This window comes from Neophocaena asiaeorientalis, unplaced genomic scaffold (assembly GCF_003031525.2).
Source record: "Neophocaena asiaeorientalis asiaeorientalis breed wild unplaced genomic scaffold, Neophocaena_asiaeorientalis_V1.1 scaffold830, whole genome shotgun sequence".
In the NCBI taxonomy this organism is placed as follows: Eukaryota; Metazoa; Chordata; class Mammalia; order Artiodactyla; family Phocoenidae; genus Neophocaena; species Neophocaena asiaeorientalis.
In genome coordinates, this window is record NW_020172177.1 from 30,081 (window position 1) to 46,729 (window position 16,649).

At 38.3% G+C, this 16,649-nt stretch overlaps 1 protein-coding gene across 1 annotated transcript in view; it reads left to right on the forward strand.

Moving 5' to 3' along the window:
- The first annotated feature begins 1,657 nt into the window (after positions 1-1,657).
- CFAP126 (cilia and flagella associated protein 126) overlaps positions 1,658-16,649 on the forward strand; it is a 27,819-nt gene continuing 12,827 nt past the window's right edge. Inside the window, exons 1-3 of the mRNA XM_024757386.1 lie at positions 1,658-1,703; positions 1,925-2,061; positions 2,297-2,438. Of these exons, the coding sequence (XP_024613154.1) occupies positions 1,658-1,703; positions 1,925-2,061; positions 2,297-2,438 (325 nt within the window). The remainder of the gene's footprint in view (positions 1,704-1,924; positions 2,062-2,296; positions 2,439-16,649) is intronic.

The following is a 16,649-nucleotide window of genomic DNA, read 5'->3' on the forward strand; positions in this document are numbered from 1 at the left end:
GTCACAGAAAAAAAAAAAAAAAAAAAAAAAAAAAGTTCAGAAACAGCAGAAGTAAAACCAATGAATCACTGAAGTAGTAAAAGTTTATTGTGCGCACAACAAACAAAGTTCACAAACCAGGCGCACTCACTCCAAACGTGGAGGAAAACTCAGGGCTATAGAGTCGTCCCTCCATATCTGTGGGGGATTGGTTCCACGACCTCTACTCATACACCAAAATCCTTGAACACTGAAGTCCCTTATATAAAATGGTGTAGTATTTGCCTCTAACCTACTAAGGTCCTCCCATTTACTTTAATTAATCTCTAGATTACTTATGATAACTAATACAATGTAAATGCTATGTAAATAGCTGTAAATACAATATAAATTCCATGTAAATAGTTGCTGGCTTGCGAGAAATTCTAGTTTTGCTTTTTAGAACTTTCTGAAATTTTTTTTCCAAATATTTTTGATTCTTGGTTGGTTGAGCCCAAGAATGTGGAAGCCAGGAATAGGAAGGGCCAACTGTATTGTTACAAAGTAGCTTGTATTCGTGAGGAGGCAGTGACTGCTTACTATTCACAGTGATTGGTTACAATATTAGAATTTTCTTAAGTGATAGGGAATTGGTTAGTGGTTACCTCATATCAATTTTGGCGAAGAGTTTAAGTTGTACCTATGATTTCCAGAGGCATGAGCAAGAAGTGACCAAGGTCAAATTAGTCTCCCTTGCTTTGCAAAATAAGCTAAATTAAGCTTTGCTGTATGACTAAACTGGTTTTGTCTGCTCAGGGAATTTTCAAAGCCAGTCTTCATTTGTTTGTTGTTTTAATGATTTTTCTCCCCTTCCAGTTTTATTGAGATATAATTGACATACAGCACAGTGTAAGTTTAAGGTGTACAACATAATGATTTGACTTCTATACATCATGAAATGATTACCGTAATTAGTTTAGTGAAATCCATTACCTCATATAGACACAAAATAAGATAACATTAAAAAAATTTTTTCCCTTGTGATGAGAACTCTTAGAATTTACTCTCTTAAATAAGTTTGATATATAACATACAGCAGTGTTAATTACATTTATCATATTGTACATTATGTCCCTAGTACTTAGTTAACTTATAACTGGAAGTTTGTACCTTTTGACCACCTTCATCCAATCTGCTTCTCCCCAGACCTTGCCTCTGGTAACCATAAATCTGATCTCTTTTTCTATTAGTATGTTTGTTTGTTTTTGAGGTATATTTGATCTATACAAAACTATGTTAGTTCCTGATGCACAGCATAGTGATTTGATATTTCTATACATTTCAAAATGATTACCATCTATCACCATACAAAGATATTACATTATTATTGACTATATTTCCCACACTGTATATTTCGTACTCCTAACTCATTTACTTTGTAACTGGAAGTTTGCACCACTTAACTTCCCTCACCTATTTCTCTCCTCTCCCACCCCTCCCCTATTTCTCTCCTCTCCCACCCCTCCCCTCTGGCAACCACCTGCTTGTTCTCTGTATTAACTTTCTTAGTGTGTGGATTTATTTTTATTACTTTTATATATCACCTATTCAAAAACTATCAAATGTTTTTAAGATGAAAAAAAATACCATTAAGACTAAATAGAAACGAGAAGTGTATGTGACCTAACTTTAAGTGAAAATGTCAGTGGACATTTTTCTGGAGTGGGCAGACGAATTCAAACATGGTAAAAAAAAAAAAAAAAGACGTAATATGAGAAAAGAGTAATCTAGTTAGGCAAAGACGAGATTATAAGTTTTCATTAAAAAGACAAAGAAGATATGGACACATTAACTAAACAATAAAAAACGCGAATATCTCCAAAAATTAATTCGTCGCGTGATTTCGCCTGCTTACTCCTGGGGGCGTCCAGGCTGCACCTAACCCCTCCTTCCTCGTTTTCCGCAGACTCCGAGGGCCAACAGCTGGGCAGCGCGCGAGTCAACCGAGACGCCCAGGGGTCCCCAGACACACCTGAAATCCGGGCTCCTGAGAGACCGTCTCCGGGGCACGAACCCTACACAAAGGCCACCTTCGGCTTAACTGTACAACCCGAGAAACCTATTTCAAGGCCGGAAATCTGAGGCCTAGAGAAAAGGCGCGCCAGGGTTTCCCGGAAGTCTGAGAAGGCCGATTGGCCGCAGCCCTCGGACGTCCCCGCCCCCTGTCCGCCGTCACGCCCGCGGGCAGCCCCGCCCCCGCTCCTCCCAGTGCAACCGTGGCGGGGACCCTTCCCGCAACTCAGGCCTGAGTCAGGACCGGAAACCTGGGAAGTGTTGATCGGTTCCCGACAATGGGAGCAACGTGACACGATACCGGCCACACATCGGTGGGAGGGAAGTGGAGCACAGCGCAGGCAGCCTCCTGTTGGCGTCCCCACTTCGGCCCCAGGAGCTGGAAATGACCGGGCCTTGTCACTGCTCCGAGGAGAGTGGCGATCCCATAGATTTGAACACTTCATAGTCATGTGCGTGTTCCAGCCGGTGTGTTCCCGTTCTCCCCAGCCCCTCCATCTCCACCTAATCCCAATTATAGGTGTGCTATTTAAAAGTGTTCCTGTGGACGTATTAACCAGGAAAATTCTGGTTCAACAGAGTTCAGCAGTTCTCTAATTAAATAGCTTTCGGAGTTTTTAACGTGCTAATATACACTTTCTAATCATAATGACTAACGTTTGTTTTACATTTACTTTGTATCACAGTAGTTTACAATGTCAATCATTTTAACAATATTATGAGATAATCATCAAAATGTTACAGATGAGGAAATAAAGTTGTAAAGACATATGCCTGAGTTCCCATTCTAGTGATGGATTTTGACCCAAACCCAGGTCATTTGTACTGATAGTCCACAAATCCCTTTTTAAATCAGAGCATCACTTGAGACCAGGCCTATAAAGAGTGTACTTTGTCTTGGAGTCCTTGGAGGGAGCAGCTGTGAGGTCCAAGTCAAACAAGAGAATGTGAGCCCCAGCCCTACCATGGAAGAGGTGAATTGCCTGGTTTCTGACAACAAGGTAAGGCAGTGGGGAAACTGCAGGAAACTGAGGTTGGGGTGCCAGCAGTACTTCTTGATACCTTAAACACAGCTGCTCCTGCCTACACCCCTAGCAGAACACTCCCAAATATTCTAATGAAACCCTGAAGGTGGGGCTAGTGCTGGGAGGGACTCTGAGCTTCCCACTCCTGAGGAATGGATTAAAAAAACAAAATAAAACAAACAAAAAACCCCTAAGAGTAGGAGGTGAGAACTTGACCCACCATCTGGTCTAATACAGTCACACTGGGAGTTGCTGGTGGGGGGCGGAGGAGAGAGGAATATATTCTGAATAGATTTAACTCCCATCTCCTTCCAAGGGAAGACACCTAGACTAGAACAAATGTCTTTTGTAGAAGTCTGGGAATGAGACAAAACAGCTTACTGGGCAGAGACTTTGCAGCTAGAGGCAAATGAATGGGATGGGTCAATGGACTTGAGCAATTAATGTCAGGATTGCAAAAGGCCCAACAGAAATAGCTGCAGCTTAGCACATGGCACCCAGGGACAAGGCCAGCCCAACACATCTGAGAGCAGTAAGGTGCCAGCTGCCAGCCACAGGGTTGCCTCCCTTTTCTGCTACCTCTAGGTCATGGTAGGTCCACCTTCACCTAGATGCCACCTTGAGGAGAATAAGAGAGTGTTCTCGTTATCTACTGCTGTGTAACAAACGACTCCTGAGTCAAGAATTTGGAAAGGGTATGTTGGGGACAGTTTGTTTCTGCTTAAAATCTCTGGGACTTCAGCTGGGAAGACTTGGAGGGCAGAGGTGACTTGACGGCTGGGGGCTGGAATCATCTGGAGCTGCTCATTCAAATGTCTGGATGTTACGCTGGCTGTCGGCTGGGATCTCAGCTGAGGCTGTCAGCAGCAGCACCTACAAGTGGACTCTCCATGAGGTCTCTCTGCTTCCTCAGATCCAAGGTGGCTGGACTCCAAGATGTGGCATCCCAAGAGGACTGAGCAGAAGCTGTCACTTTTGGCTCTGCATCACTTCCACCTTAGTCATAGGCCCACCCAAATTCAAGAGGAGAGAATACAGACTCCTCAGTGAAAGTGTCAGCATCACATTTAAGAGCATATGGTATGGAATATCTAGCTGCAACCCTGTTGAGAAATTAAGAGGAATGATGAAAGACCAAGCATCTTCCTATAGGGACTGAGTTAACCCCCAATACCTTGTTTTGTTATCTATTTCTGTATAACCACCTCAAAATTTAGTGCCTTAAAATAACAATTTATTATTTCTATGGTTCTGTAGGTTGGCAGGGGCTCAGATGGGAATTTGGCTGGAACTAGAATGATCAAGATAGCCTTAGGGCTTTCTCCACATGGCCTTTATCTCTGACAAAGTAACTGGTCTTCTTACATGGCACGGACTAGCAAGAGGGAATGTTCCCAACCAAGGCAGGCAGAAGCTACAGATCTGTTAAGTCTCCACCCTGGAACTTACATATCAGCAGTTCCCAGATTCGTAGAGAGCGGAAATAGACTCTGCTTCTTGAAGGGTAATTGTCCAGGTCACATTTCAAAACAGCTTATGGGGTGGGACATATTGTTGTCATCTTTGGAAACACAATCACCACCACAACTTAAACAAGAAAAAACTTAGAGATCTTTAACTGGGCAGTTAAATTTCCCCCCATTTCTCCACATCTTGTAGGATAGAGGCTTAAGAACAGGTTAGATCAATTATAAAATATGCTACATTTTTCCCCATGCATATCTGAATGTAATGAGTAAATTGTGAGCCACTACTTATGTCAAAATATTGGTCTGCACTAGAAAGAGTCTTAGTCTTAAGACGTAAAACTGGAGAACAAATGTGAATCGGAATGGGAAATAGGAAGATTAATTTTGGTTTTGGACCTACATCTGTCCATCATTTGAGTGCGTGCTGTGACTTAACAAACACCCAAGATGGGCCAAATGATCAACTGAGACTTTTAAGGCTAGCTCACTTGTTCTACATTTTCCTTTGCTCTCACCCTGGTTCAGTCTACCATCATCCCTCACCTCAACAACTGCAGAAGGCTCCTAATCAGTTTCAGCGCATCCATAGTTGTCATCCTCCAATCCATTCTCCATTTATGTATCTTCAAGATACATATTTAAACACTTAATACTAAGAATATCCTTTAATACCAAAAAATTACATAACTTTACTGTTAGGGATTTCGCTACAATATCTTTAGATCCTTAAAGCTGGAAAGAAACTTAGAGACCAACACTTTCATCTTAAGGATGAGGAAACTGAATCCCATAGAAGCTAAACAAGTTGCGCAAAGGCATACTGGTTAGTAATTGGCGTAAGATGGAACATGACTTCCTAATCTAGTGATTTCTTTACTCATCACATTACCTTTCAAGTAAAGAGGGAAAACATATAATAATAATAATACCTTATATTTTTATAACCCATATTTATACTTTTAAAAAATCTGATTTATCTTTACAACAATCCTGTGAAGTGGCAGGGTAGATGCTATTACCTTTAATTTGTAAAATTAAGACAATGAAATAGCAACTTGGTGACTTGTCCAAGGCCATATCTAGTTGGTAATAGAATTGGACCTAAGAATAAAAGTCTTCAGGCTACTCTTTCAAGGTTTTAAACTTCTTTTCCTTTTTTAAAAAATATTTTTATTACAAAAGAAATACGTGCTTATTATAACCAATCAACACATAAATGTACAATGAAAACTTCTTAAGCAAGAATAACCAAACAAATGGAGAAGCCATACAGGAAAAGACATATTTAACTATCTTTTAAAGGAAATTAAAACAAAAGCCACTCTAAATAAAGTAAAAAAAAAAAAAAAAAACTAGAAACATGCTCTGAGAAATAATTCCAACACATATGACTGAAAAAGTGTATCTCTAACACACAAAGAGTGCCTACAAATTGATAAGAAAAAGAAACAAACTAATAGAAAAGTGAGTAAAGGATATGAATAGGCAATTCATAAAAAAGAAATTCAGTGTAGCCAATAAACATATGAAAAGGTGCTGGTAGTCAAAAAACCAAAAATTAAAAGAATAATATATCATTTTCACTCATCAGATTGATAAAAAGAAAAAGAGTAATAATATTCAGGGACTAAAAGGATGGGAGAAAACAGCACTTTTGTATCTTGCTGGTGGGAATATAAATTACTGTGTTTTTTAAAAAGTAACCTGGCAATATATACTAAAAATAAGAATACATGTTCACTTTTGTCCAGCAACTCTACTTTTAAGAATCTAGCCTACTGAAATAAAACCATCAGTATAGAAAGCCAAATGTATAAAGATGTTTATTACAATATTGTGGTAGCAAAAAGTGGAAATATCTTGAATGCCCATTAACAGGGGAATGACTGAATAAATGTCTCCACTATGGAATATTAGGCAACTGTTTAAGAAAATGAGATAAATTTATATATACTTTGTGGTTCTATTTTATTGATTCCTTTTGACTATTGAGCCGCTGAACCTACTTCCTATGTTTGGGGGATCCCCACGCAACCACCGCTGCCTCTGCCTTGTAAGATACAGCTTTCCTCCCACCATAAAATGCCAGCTATTCACTTTTCTAGCCTCCGTTACAGCTAGAAAATCTGCAGATTAGACCACCAGTCCCACATCTTGAATTGGAAACAGGTGAGGGGAAGAAGCAGGGAAGGCAGTGAATGAAGCCTGGTGAGGGGTATGGCAACAGGGGCAGCTTCAGCCAGTTTCTAGAGGTGGTAGTCATCATAGTGACTCAAATAGTAGCACCCAATGTCCAGAACGTAGGACTGGCTACATGATTTGTAAGAGCCAGTGCAAAATAAAAATGTGGGGCCGCTTGTTCAAAAATTATTAAGAATTTCAAGACAGGAACAACAGACAAACCGAGGTCACAGCCTTTCTCAGTGCAGGGCCCTATGGGACTGCATAGGTCGTATGCCCATGGAGCCAGGGCAGAGGGCAGAGTAAGTCAGATATGCAAGCCGCAGTGTTCGTGCCCAGTGGCAGTGGCAGCTCAGGGTACTAATTCGTCAGGACTAACAGGAATAACTTAAAATCCAAGTCTAATTCTCTATCTATCTCCCTAGAAATCGTATGAACTACCCAATGTCCTTTAATAAGTTATTTTTCCGCTGAATTAGCCGGAGTTGATTTGTATTTCTTTTAGCTGAGGACTCTGATACCTCAGTGATAACATTAAATGAAAAAGGCCAGTTGCAGAGTAATGTGTATAGTACAAGAAAACAGTCTGAAAGGATGCATAACAAGTGCTGACGATTATTTAGTTTCAGAAACAGTTCCCTGACATAATTTCTCCCACTTCTAGTAATGTAATTTTTAGTTGGGCATATAACCTCTCAGAATAAAAACTGTATTTTTCCTAGTCTGCTATATTTGCAGCGAGCTATGGTCAGTGACTAAGTTCAGGCCAATGAGATGAAAATGGAAATATCTTTGTGTGACAGCTTCAAGTATCATTCCTTAAAAGACAGCTGCTGGGCTTCCCTAGTGACGCAGTGGTTGAGAGTCCGCCTGCCGATGCAGGGGACACGTGTTCGTGCCCCGATCCGGGTGAGCTCATGACCGCTGAGCCTGCGCGTCCGGAGCCTGTGTTCTCAGCAACGGAGAGGCCACAACAGTGAGAGGCCCGCGTACCGCAAAACAAATAAATAAATAAATAAAAGACGGCTGCTGCGTGCCCTTTGGAACTACTGCCATCTTGGATTATGAGAATCAGGGTTCCACCCTTGGGATGGAGCTGGAAGGAATCTAAGACCCTGAGGTCCTCAAGCAGCAGAGCTCCCCTAACAACCCAGGACTGCATACCTCTGGACATTTTCATGGGAGCAAAATAAACCTCTCTATATTTTTAAGCTACTTATTTTAAATTTTCTGTCACTTGCAGCCAAATCTACTTTAACTAGAATAGTTTTTTCTCCAAGGAAGATGAGGTTGGAATACTGGGGGGTGGCGGAGGGGGAGTCTTCGCATATCTCTGTTTGATTTGTTTGATTTTCTACAATGTGAATATATTCCTTCTATAATTAAAAAAAAAAAAATCCCTGAAATTATGGCCAGAAGACCTAGAGTCTAATTACAGCTCCAGTATTAACTGGTTATGGCCTTAGGCAAATCATTAAGTTTCTCAATATCTCAATTAAAAAATTTTTCCAAATGAGAGAAAGTAATTCAAATATTCTCTTAAAGTAGTTGAAAAAGACAAAAGCAATATTCTGTATTACATGTAAAGTTTTGCAAAATTTCAGCTAAGAAAATTCCTTGAGATGCTCCATGAAAAATTAGTCCAGTGGTCAAATAAGTTGAGGAAATGGTGTATATTATATCCCCTTTCCACTATAGAAGAGTTTTAATGTTAAAACTGGAAGTTAAACATCTGAGACTTCCCACAGGAGAAACTTGTTTTGTTTCACTTATCCAATCAGATTAAATGAGGGCTCGAGATTTCAGATTTTAGGGTCTGGACTTTCAGTAACAGGTCAGTTTGGGAGTTTGAAAACTGGTTCTGCAACTTACTGGCTGTGCATCTTGGACAAATTATTTAACCTTCCTATGTTTTAGTTTTCTCATATATAAAATGTACTAATATTATTCTCATTTTACAAGGGGCTATTGCAAAAATAAATTTAAAAACTTTGGCTTTACTTTAATTGCTCAAAAAATTTTGATAATTGTGAGAATAAAAACTCTGATCTAGACTTTTTAGGAAATTACTGACTGTGCCTTATTTCTGACAAACAAAGAGGGAGAGGGTAAAATTTGGGAGTGGTCTGAGGCAATATGTTCTCAGAGAAGAGGTATGAATGATGATTGAGTGATTTATGTATGTAACAAGGAGGGACACAGAACTCTGGAGAGCTGTGGTGTTCCTCTTGGTACTTGTTAAAATGAGACATGAGATCTTATCCTAGCATCATTCATCGGTACCTATTTTCATTACTTGGCAGTCTTCAGTGAAGTTCACATTACACAACAAATTTTTTTTTTCTTATTGTGGTAAAATACATATAAAATTTACCATCTTAACCCTTTTTAAGTGTACAGTTCAGTCATATTAAGTACATTCATATTGTTGTATGACCAACACCCTTATCTATTTCCAGAATTTTTTTCATCTTGCAAAACTGAAACTCTGTACCTATTAAACAATAACTCCCCATCTCCCCCCCAACCCCCAGTAGAATTCTACTTTCTGCCTCTATGATGTTTGATCACTCTAAGTACAGGTACCTCATATAAATAAATCATTCAGTATATGTCTTTTTGTAACAAGCTTATTTCATTTAGCATAATGTCTTCAAGGTTCATCCAAATGTTGTAGCATGTCAGAATTTCATGCTTTTTTAAGGCTGATAATATTTCATTGTATGACGTTCACATTACTTCTTGTTATATTAAGAACTTTGGCCTTTAGCAACATGTTTCTTATATTTTGCCCACAGGAAGTGTCACCACACCTAGTTAGGACAATTTTTTCCATCTAGGATTTCAATTCACCTTTTTGCGGTATATGGGCCTCTCACTGTTGTGGCCCCTCCCGTTGCGGAGCACAGGCTCCAGACGCGCAGGCTCAGCGGCCATGGCCCACGGGCCCAGCCGCTCCGCGGCACGCGGGATCCTCCCGGATCGGGACACGAACCCGCGTCCCCTGCATTGGCAGGCGGACTCTCAACCACTGCGCCACCAGGGAAGCCCTCAATTCACCTTTTAAAGGGAGGAAGTGAAGGCAGAACAAAGAAAGGTGTGGGAATTGGCTGAAATAGTCATTCAAATGAGTAATTTCCTGGACAGTATTCTTAGGCTAGATATGTAGAAGAGCAGGCCCCCAGAACTGAATTAAGGAGTTAGATCTGGCGGGGGTAGGGGGGGACATTTACTTATTTATTTATTTAGTAACAGATTTATTGAGATATAATTTATAGACCATACAATTCACTCATTTCAAGGGCACACTTCATTGACTTTTAGTATATTCACAGAGTTGTGCAAATATCACCACAACCTTAGAAAATTTTCCTCGTCCCTGAAAGAAATCCTGTAGCAAGTTGCCATCACCCTCAGGTCCCTCCCTCAGCCTTATGCAATCACTAATGTGGGCCAGTCTCTGACTCTCCTCTCCCTACCAGGAACTGAAGAGACCGTGCCAGTACCTTTCCCCATGATCAGTTTCCAAGGAGGCAAAGCTTTCATGCATCTGACCTCAAGGGTCAGTGGGAGTCTGGGAGAGTCCTGAGGCATGGGAGAGATGCCTGGAATTGACTCCCATCACTCTTTATCTGGCTCAAGAGAATCACTCTTCATCTACTCACCACTATTTCTCACCCAGGTTTCTCCCTAAAGCAATGCCTTAGGGGGAGCTATTTCCCTGAGTACACAGCGACACTGACATATTAATCAAATCTTTCTGCGCAGAGGTGGTGGCAATCCTCCAACAACAGGAAGTTGGAGTTCCTTCCCCATTCTGGGTTGAATAACCAAATTTTCTTGGCTCTTAGAGTCTCTCCTCCCCCCAACTTCTTTTTAAAACTTGACTCTGTCACTGACTCTTTGCTATCCCATTGCTCAATATCTTCCACCACATCCTCCTCCTCATGACTCTACACTTACGTAATTTAAGGATTTGGTGGCAGGAGACAATGGGCAAAAGATTTCTTCCTTTGTAGTGTAGGGGGTAGGGGACTGGTTGTAAAACTAATCTCCACTAGAGGGAGACTTAGTCTTAAGAAAGAAAACTGGTTATGAAATTTGTGACGTTTAGTAGTAGAGGTATTAACTCATTTATATAGCTGTTGTATTTAGCCAATTATCTCTGTAAAAAAAAACTGTTGTGAAAATAATGAGAATTCATTTGTTTTTTATTTTAGGAATTACCTTTTTTTAATCTTAATTTTGTAATTATGTAAAATATTTACAAGGTTCTAAAATCAACTCTGCAAAACAAGGTATATTCAAAGAAGTTTATCTTCTACCCCTATCTTTTCTGCATTATTTCTCCTCTCTACCTAAAGGTAATCACTAATCATACCACTTATTTTTCCATCATTTTTCTATTAGAAACACATATAATTTATATCTCCTTTTTAATATAAACAATAGCACACTATTCACATGTCCTACACCTTGCTTTATTCACTTTAAAGTATTTCCTGGAGATCATTCCACAGCAGCATCTTCCTCACTGCTTTTCACAGCTGTGTAGTACTCCACTGTGTGGAGATACCATATTACTGACAGTTGAGTTGTTTCCAGTCTGTAGTTATTACAAATAATGCTGCATATAATAGTTGACACTTTTCATATTTTTGCTAGAGTATCTTTGGCATAGATTTCTAAAAATGGAATTGCTTAATCAAAAGGCATTGATAACTGTGCTAGCTAGATACTGCCAAAGTCTCCATCGTGGAGGTTGTACCATTTTACATTTCCATACTCAACATATTAGAATGCCTGTTTCCTCATAGACTGACCAACAGAGTACGTTATCAAACTTTTAGATTTATGCAGTCTCGTGGGTAAGATGTGGTATCTCCATGCAGTTTTAATTTCAATATTTCTAAAATTATGAGCAATACTGAACAATTTTCATATGGTTAACAGCAATTTGTATGTCTTTCTCTGTGACATGCCCCATTATAACCAGTTTTCTATAGGGTTATTAGTCTTTTTCTTCTGTATTTTTAGAAGTTTTGTTGTTGTTTGTTTTAACATTTATTTATTTATTTATTTATTTATTTTGGCTGTGCCGGGTCTTAGTTGTGGCACGCAGGATCTTCGTTGCGGTGTTTGGGCTTCTTAGTTCTGGCATGCGGACTCTTAGTTGTGACATGTGGGATCTAGTTCCCTGACCAGGGATCGAACCTGGGCCCCCTGCATTGGGAGCGTGGAGTCTTACCCACTGGGCCACCAGGGAAGTCCCTGTTGTTTTTATCAAGGATGCTAACTCTTTGCCTGTGGTATAACTTTTTCCCCCAGTTGTCTTTTTACTTTTTGGTGGTGTTGTTATGTATTAAAATTTATCAATGCATCTGTGGAGATGAGCATTTTATTTTTTACCTTGGATCAATTAATATAATAAACTATATTAATGGACTTCCTTTGACTCTCCATCTTTGCATCCATAGAGTATTATCCACTTGGTCATGATACAATTTTCTTAACATACTATTGGATTCTGCTTACTAATATTTTATATAAGATTTTTGTATCAATATTAATAAGTGAAGTTGATCTAGAGTGTTTTTTGTTTAGTCTTTGTCATGGTTCCAAAATTCAAGTTTGGGAATCAACGTTACACCCACTTCATAAAGTGAATTTGCGAATTTGCTCTAAAATAGCTTAGAAAGTTAAGGATTTATTTTTTTAAATTTGATAATATATTCTATGAAACTATCTGGATCTGTTTTGTTTTGTGGGGTAACTCTAACCAGTTTCTCTAATTCTTTTATATTAAATGGTATGTTTTTACTCTGTCTCCACAGGGGTCAATTCTGTTAAATTGGGGTTTTATGCAACATTATACATTTAATGTAGATTTTCAAACATATGTACATAGAATAGATAAAAATTTTTCTTTTCTGTGTCTCTTTCTTTCTAACATTATCTATTTGTGCTGTCTTCCCCGCCCCCCTTTATTTTGAGTAGTTTAGTTAAGAAGTTATCAATTTAATTTTTTCAAAGAAACAGTTTTGGATTTTAAAAGTTTTTATTTTAAAAGAGAATTTTAATTTCCAGTTTTAAAAGTTCTACTTTTTGTTGTCGTAGTTTTCAAACCCATTAACACTGCCTTTCTTTTACTAATTTCTTTCCTCTCCTGACATTGGTTTGCCTTTTATTTTTATTTAAAAAAAACACTTTATTATGAAAATTTTCAAACATACATAAAAGTTGAATAGTGTAAATGAATTTGTATATATCCCTGTCCAGATTGAATATTTATCAATATATTACCACAGTTGCTTCATCTATCCTTTTAAAAAAAATTTTCCTGAAGTACTTTAAAGCAAACCTCAGACATCACAATCCTAAACTCTTCATGGTAAATCTCTAAATATAAGATCATTATCCACCTGTATCATCCATCATTATCCATCAGTACCATCCAATAGCCAGTCCATATTCAGATTTCTCTAAATGTCTTTATACATTTAATTAGAATCAGGATCCAGCAATATTCATACTGTGGTTAGTTCTTATATCTCTTTTAATTAAAAACAGTCCTCCTTTTTTCCCCCATGCCATTGTCTTGCTGAAGATACAATCATTTCTCTGTTATTTTCTAGTTCCTTCCTTTGGCCATGTTCAGTTTGATATGACTGATGTCTCTTTTTTTTTACATCTTTATTGGAGTATAATTGCTTTACAGTGGTGTGTTAGCTTGCCTTGTTTTTTTTCTCCCTAGTTTTTTGAGTCATAATGTTCATTTATATTTGCTTTTTAACTCCTATTCATTTAATATTAAATCTCTAATAGCTGTTTTAACTATTTCCCATAGATTCTTATTTTCATTATTAATATTTTCAATTGGTTTTGCATTTCTCCTTTGACCCAGAAGTGGTTAACAGCAAGTTTTTAAATTTCCCATATGGAAATTTAAATTGGAATTTATTGAGATTTTTTCTGTGGCCTAAGATGTGAATGTGCCACATTTTTGTGATATTTGTGAATCCTTTATATGCATTTGGGGGGGAGGAAAGCCATATACTCTATCATCAAGGTTCAGAGTTTAATATATATTAAATCCATCTTATTTATTATGTTGTTTAGGTTGTCTGTATCTGTACTAATTTCTTGTTCACTTTATCTCTCTAGATCTGATTTGTTAAAGTCTCCTATTATTAATGTGCTTCTATTTCTCCCATATTAAGTGTAATTCTTTCTCTTTTTTTAATTGTGGTAAAAATTTCTTTATCTCAAATCCTGCAGCCTGTGGAACAAAAACCACATTCACAGAAAGATAGACAAGATGAAAAGGCAGAGGGCTATGTACCAGATGAAGGAACAAGATAAAACCCCAGAAAAACAACTAAATGAAGTGGAGATAGGCAACCTTCAAGAAAAAGAATTCAGAATAATGATGGTGAAGATGATCCAGGACCTTGGAAAAAGAATGGAGGCAAAGATAGAGAAGATGCAAGAAATGTTTAACAAAGACCTAGAAGAATTAAAGAACAAACAGACAAAAATGAACAATACAATAACTGAAATGAAAAATACACTAGAAGTAATCAATAGCAGAATAACTGAGGCAGAAGAACGGATAAGTGACCTGGAAGACAGAACGGTGGAATTCACTGCTGTGGAATAGAATAAAGAAAAAAGAATGAAAAGAAATGAAGACAGCCTAAGAGACCTCTGGGACAACATTAAACACAACAACATTCATTTTATGGGCTTCCAGAAGGAGAAGAGAGAGAAAAAGGACCCGAGAAAATATTTGAAGAGATTATAGTCGAAAACTTCCCTAACATGAGAAAGGAAATAGCCACCCACGTCCAGGAAGCACAGAGAGTCCCATACAGGCTAAACCAAAGGAGAAACATGCTGAGACACACAGTAATCAAAATGGCAAAAATTAAAGGCAAAGAAAAAATATTGAATGCAGTGAGGAAAAAATGACAACATACAAGTGAACTCCCATAAGGTTAACAGCTGATTTCTCAGCAGAAACTCTACAAGCCAGAAGGGAGTGGCATGATATATTTAAAGTGATGAAAGGGAAGAACCCACAACCAAGATTACTCTGCCCAGCAAGGATCTCATTCAGATTCGATGGAGAAATCAAAAGCTTTACAGACAAGCAAAAACTCAGAGAATTCAGCACCACCAAATCAGCTCTACAACAAATGCTAAAGGAACTCTTCTAAGTGGGAAACACAAGAGAAGAAAAGGACCTACAAAAACAAACCCATAACAATTAAGAAAATGGTAATAGTAACATACATACCGATAATTACCTTAAACATGAATGGATTAAATGCTCCAACCAAAAGATACAAGCTCGCTGAATGCATACAAAAACAAGACCCATATATATGCTGTCTACAAGAGACCCACTTCAGACTTAGGGACACACATAGACTAAAAGTGAGGGGATGGAAAAAGATATTCCATGCAAATGGAAATCAAAAGAAAGCTGGAGTAGCAATACTCACAGCAGATAAAATAGGCTTTAAAATAAAGAATGCTACAAGAGACAAGAATGGACACTACATAATGATCAAGGGATCAATCCAAGAAGAAGATATAACAATTATAAATATATATGCACCCAACATAGGAGCACCGCAAAACATAAGGCAACTGCTAACAGCTATAAAAGAGGAAATCGACAATAACACAATAATAGTGGGAGACTTTAACACCTCACTTACACTAATGGGCAAATCATCCAAACAGAAAATTAAAAAGGAAACACAAGCTTTAAATGACACAATAGACCAGATAGAGTTAATTGATATTTATAGGACATTCCATCCAAAAACAGCAGATTACACTTTCTTCTCAAGTGCGCATGGAACATTCTCCAGGATGGATCATATCTTGGGTCACAAATCAAGTCTCAGTAAATTTAAGAAAACTGAAATCATATCAAGCATCTTTTCTCACCACAATGCTATAAGATTAGAAATCAATTACAGGGAAAAGACTGTAAAAAACACAAACACATGAAGGCTAAACAATACATTACTAAATAACCAAGAGATCACTGAAGAAATCAGAGGAAATTAAAAAATACCTAGAGACAAATGACAATGAAAACATGACGATCCAAAACCTATGGGATGCAGCAAAAGCAGTTCCAAGAGGGAAGTTTATAGCAATACAAGCCTACCTCAAGAAACAAGAAAAATCTCAAATAAACAATCTAACCTTACACCTAAAGGGACTAGAGAAAGAAGAACAAACAAAACCCAAAGTTAGCAGAAGGAAAGAAATCATAAGGATCAGAGCAAAGGGCTTCACTGGTGGCGCAGTGGTTGGGAGTCCGCCTGCCAGTGCAGGGGATGTGGGTTCGAGCCTTGGTCCAGGAGGATCACACATGCTGCGGAGCAACAAGGACTGTGCACCATGACTGCTGGCCCTGCACTCTGGAGCCTGCAGTCCACAACTACTGAGCCTGCGTGCCACAACTGCTGAAGTCTGTGAGCCTGGAGCCCGTGCTCTGCAGTTGGAGGAGCCACTACAGTGAGAAGCCCGTGCACCACCACAAAGAGTGGCCCCTGCTCAGCGCAGCTAGAGAGGGCCCGCCTGCAGCAATGAAGACCTAACACAGCCAAAAATAAATAAATTAATTAATTAAAAAAAAAAAAGTTCAGAGCAGAAATAAATGAAATAGAAGCAAAGAAAACAATAGCAAAGATCAATAAAACTAAAAGTTGGTTCTTTGAGAAAATAAACAAAATTGATAAACCATTAGCTAGACGCATCAAGAATAAAAGGGAGAAGACTCAAATCAATAGAATTAGAAATGAAAAAGTAGAAGAAACAACTGATACTGAAGAAATACAAAGGATCATGAGAGATTATTACAAGAAACTATATGCCAATAAAATGGACAATCTGGGAGAAATGGACAAATTCTTAGAAA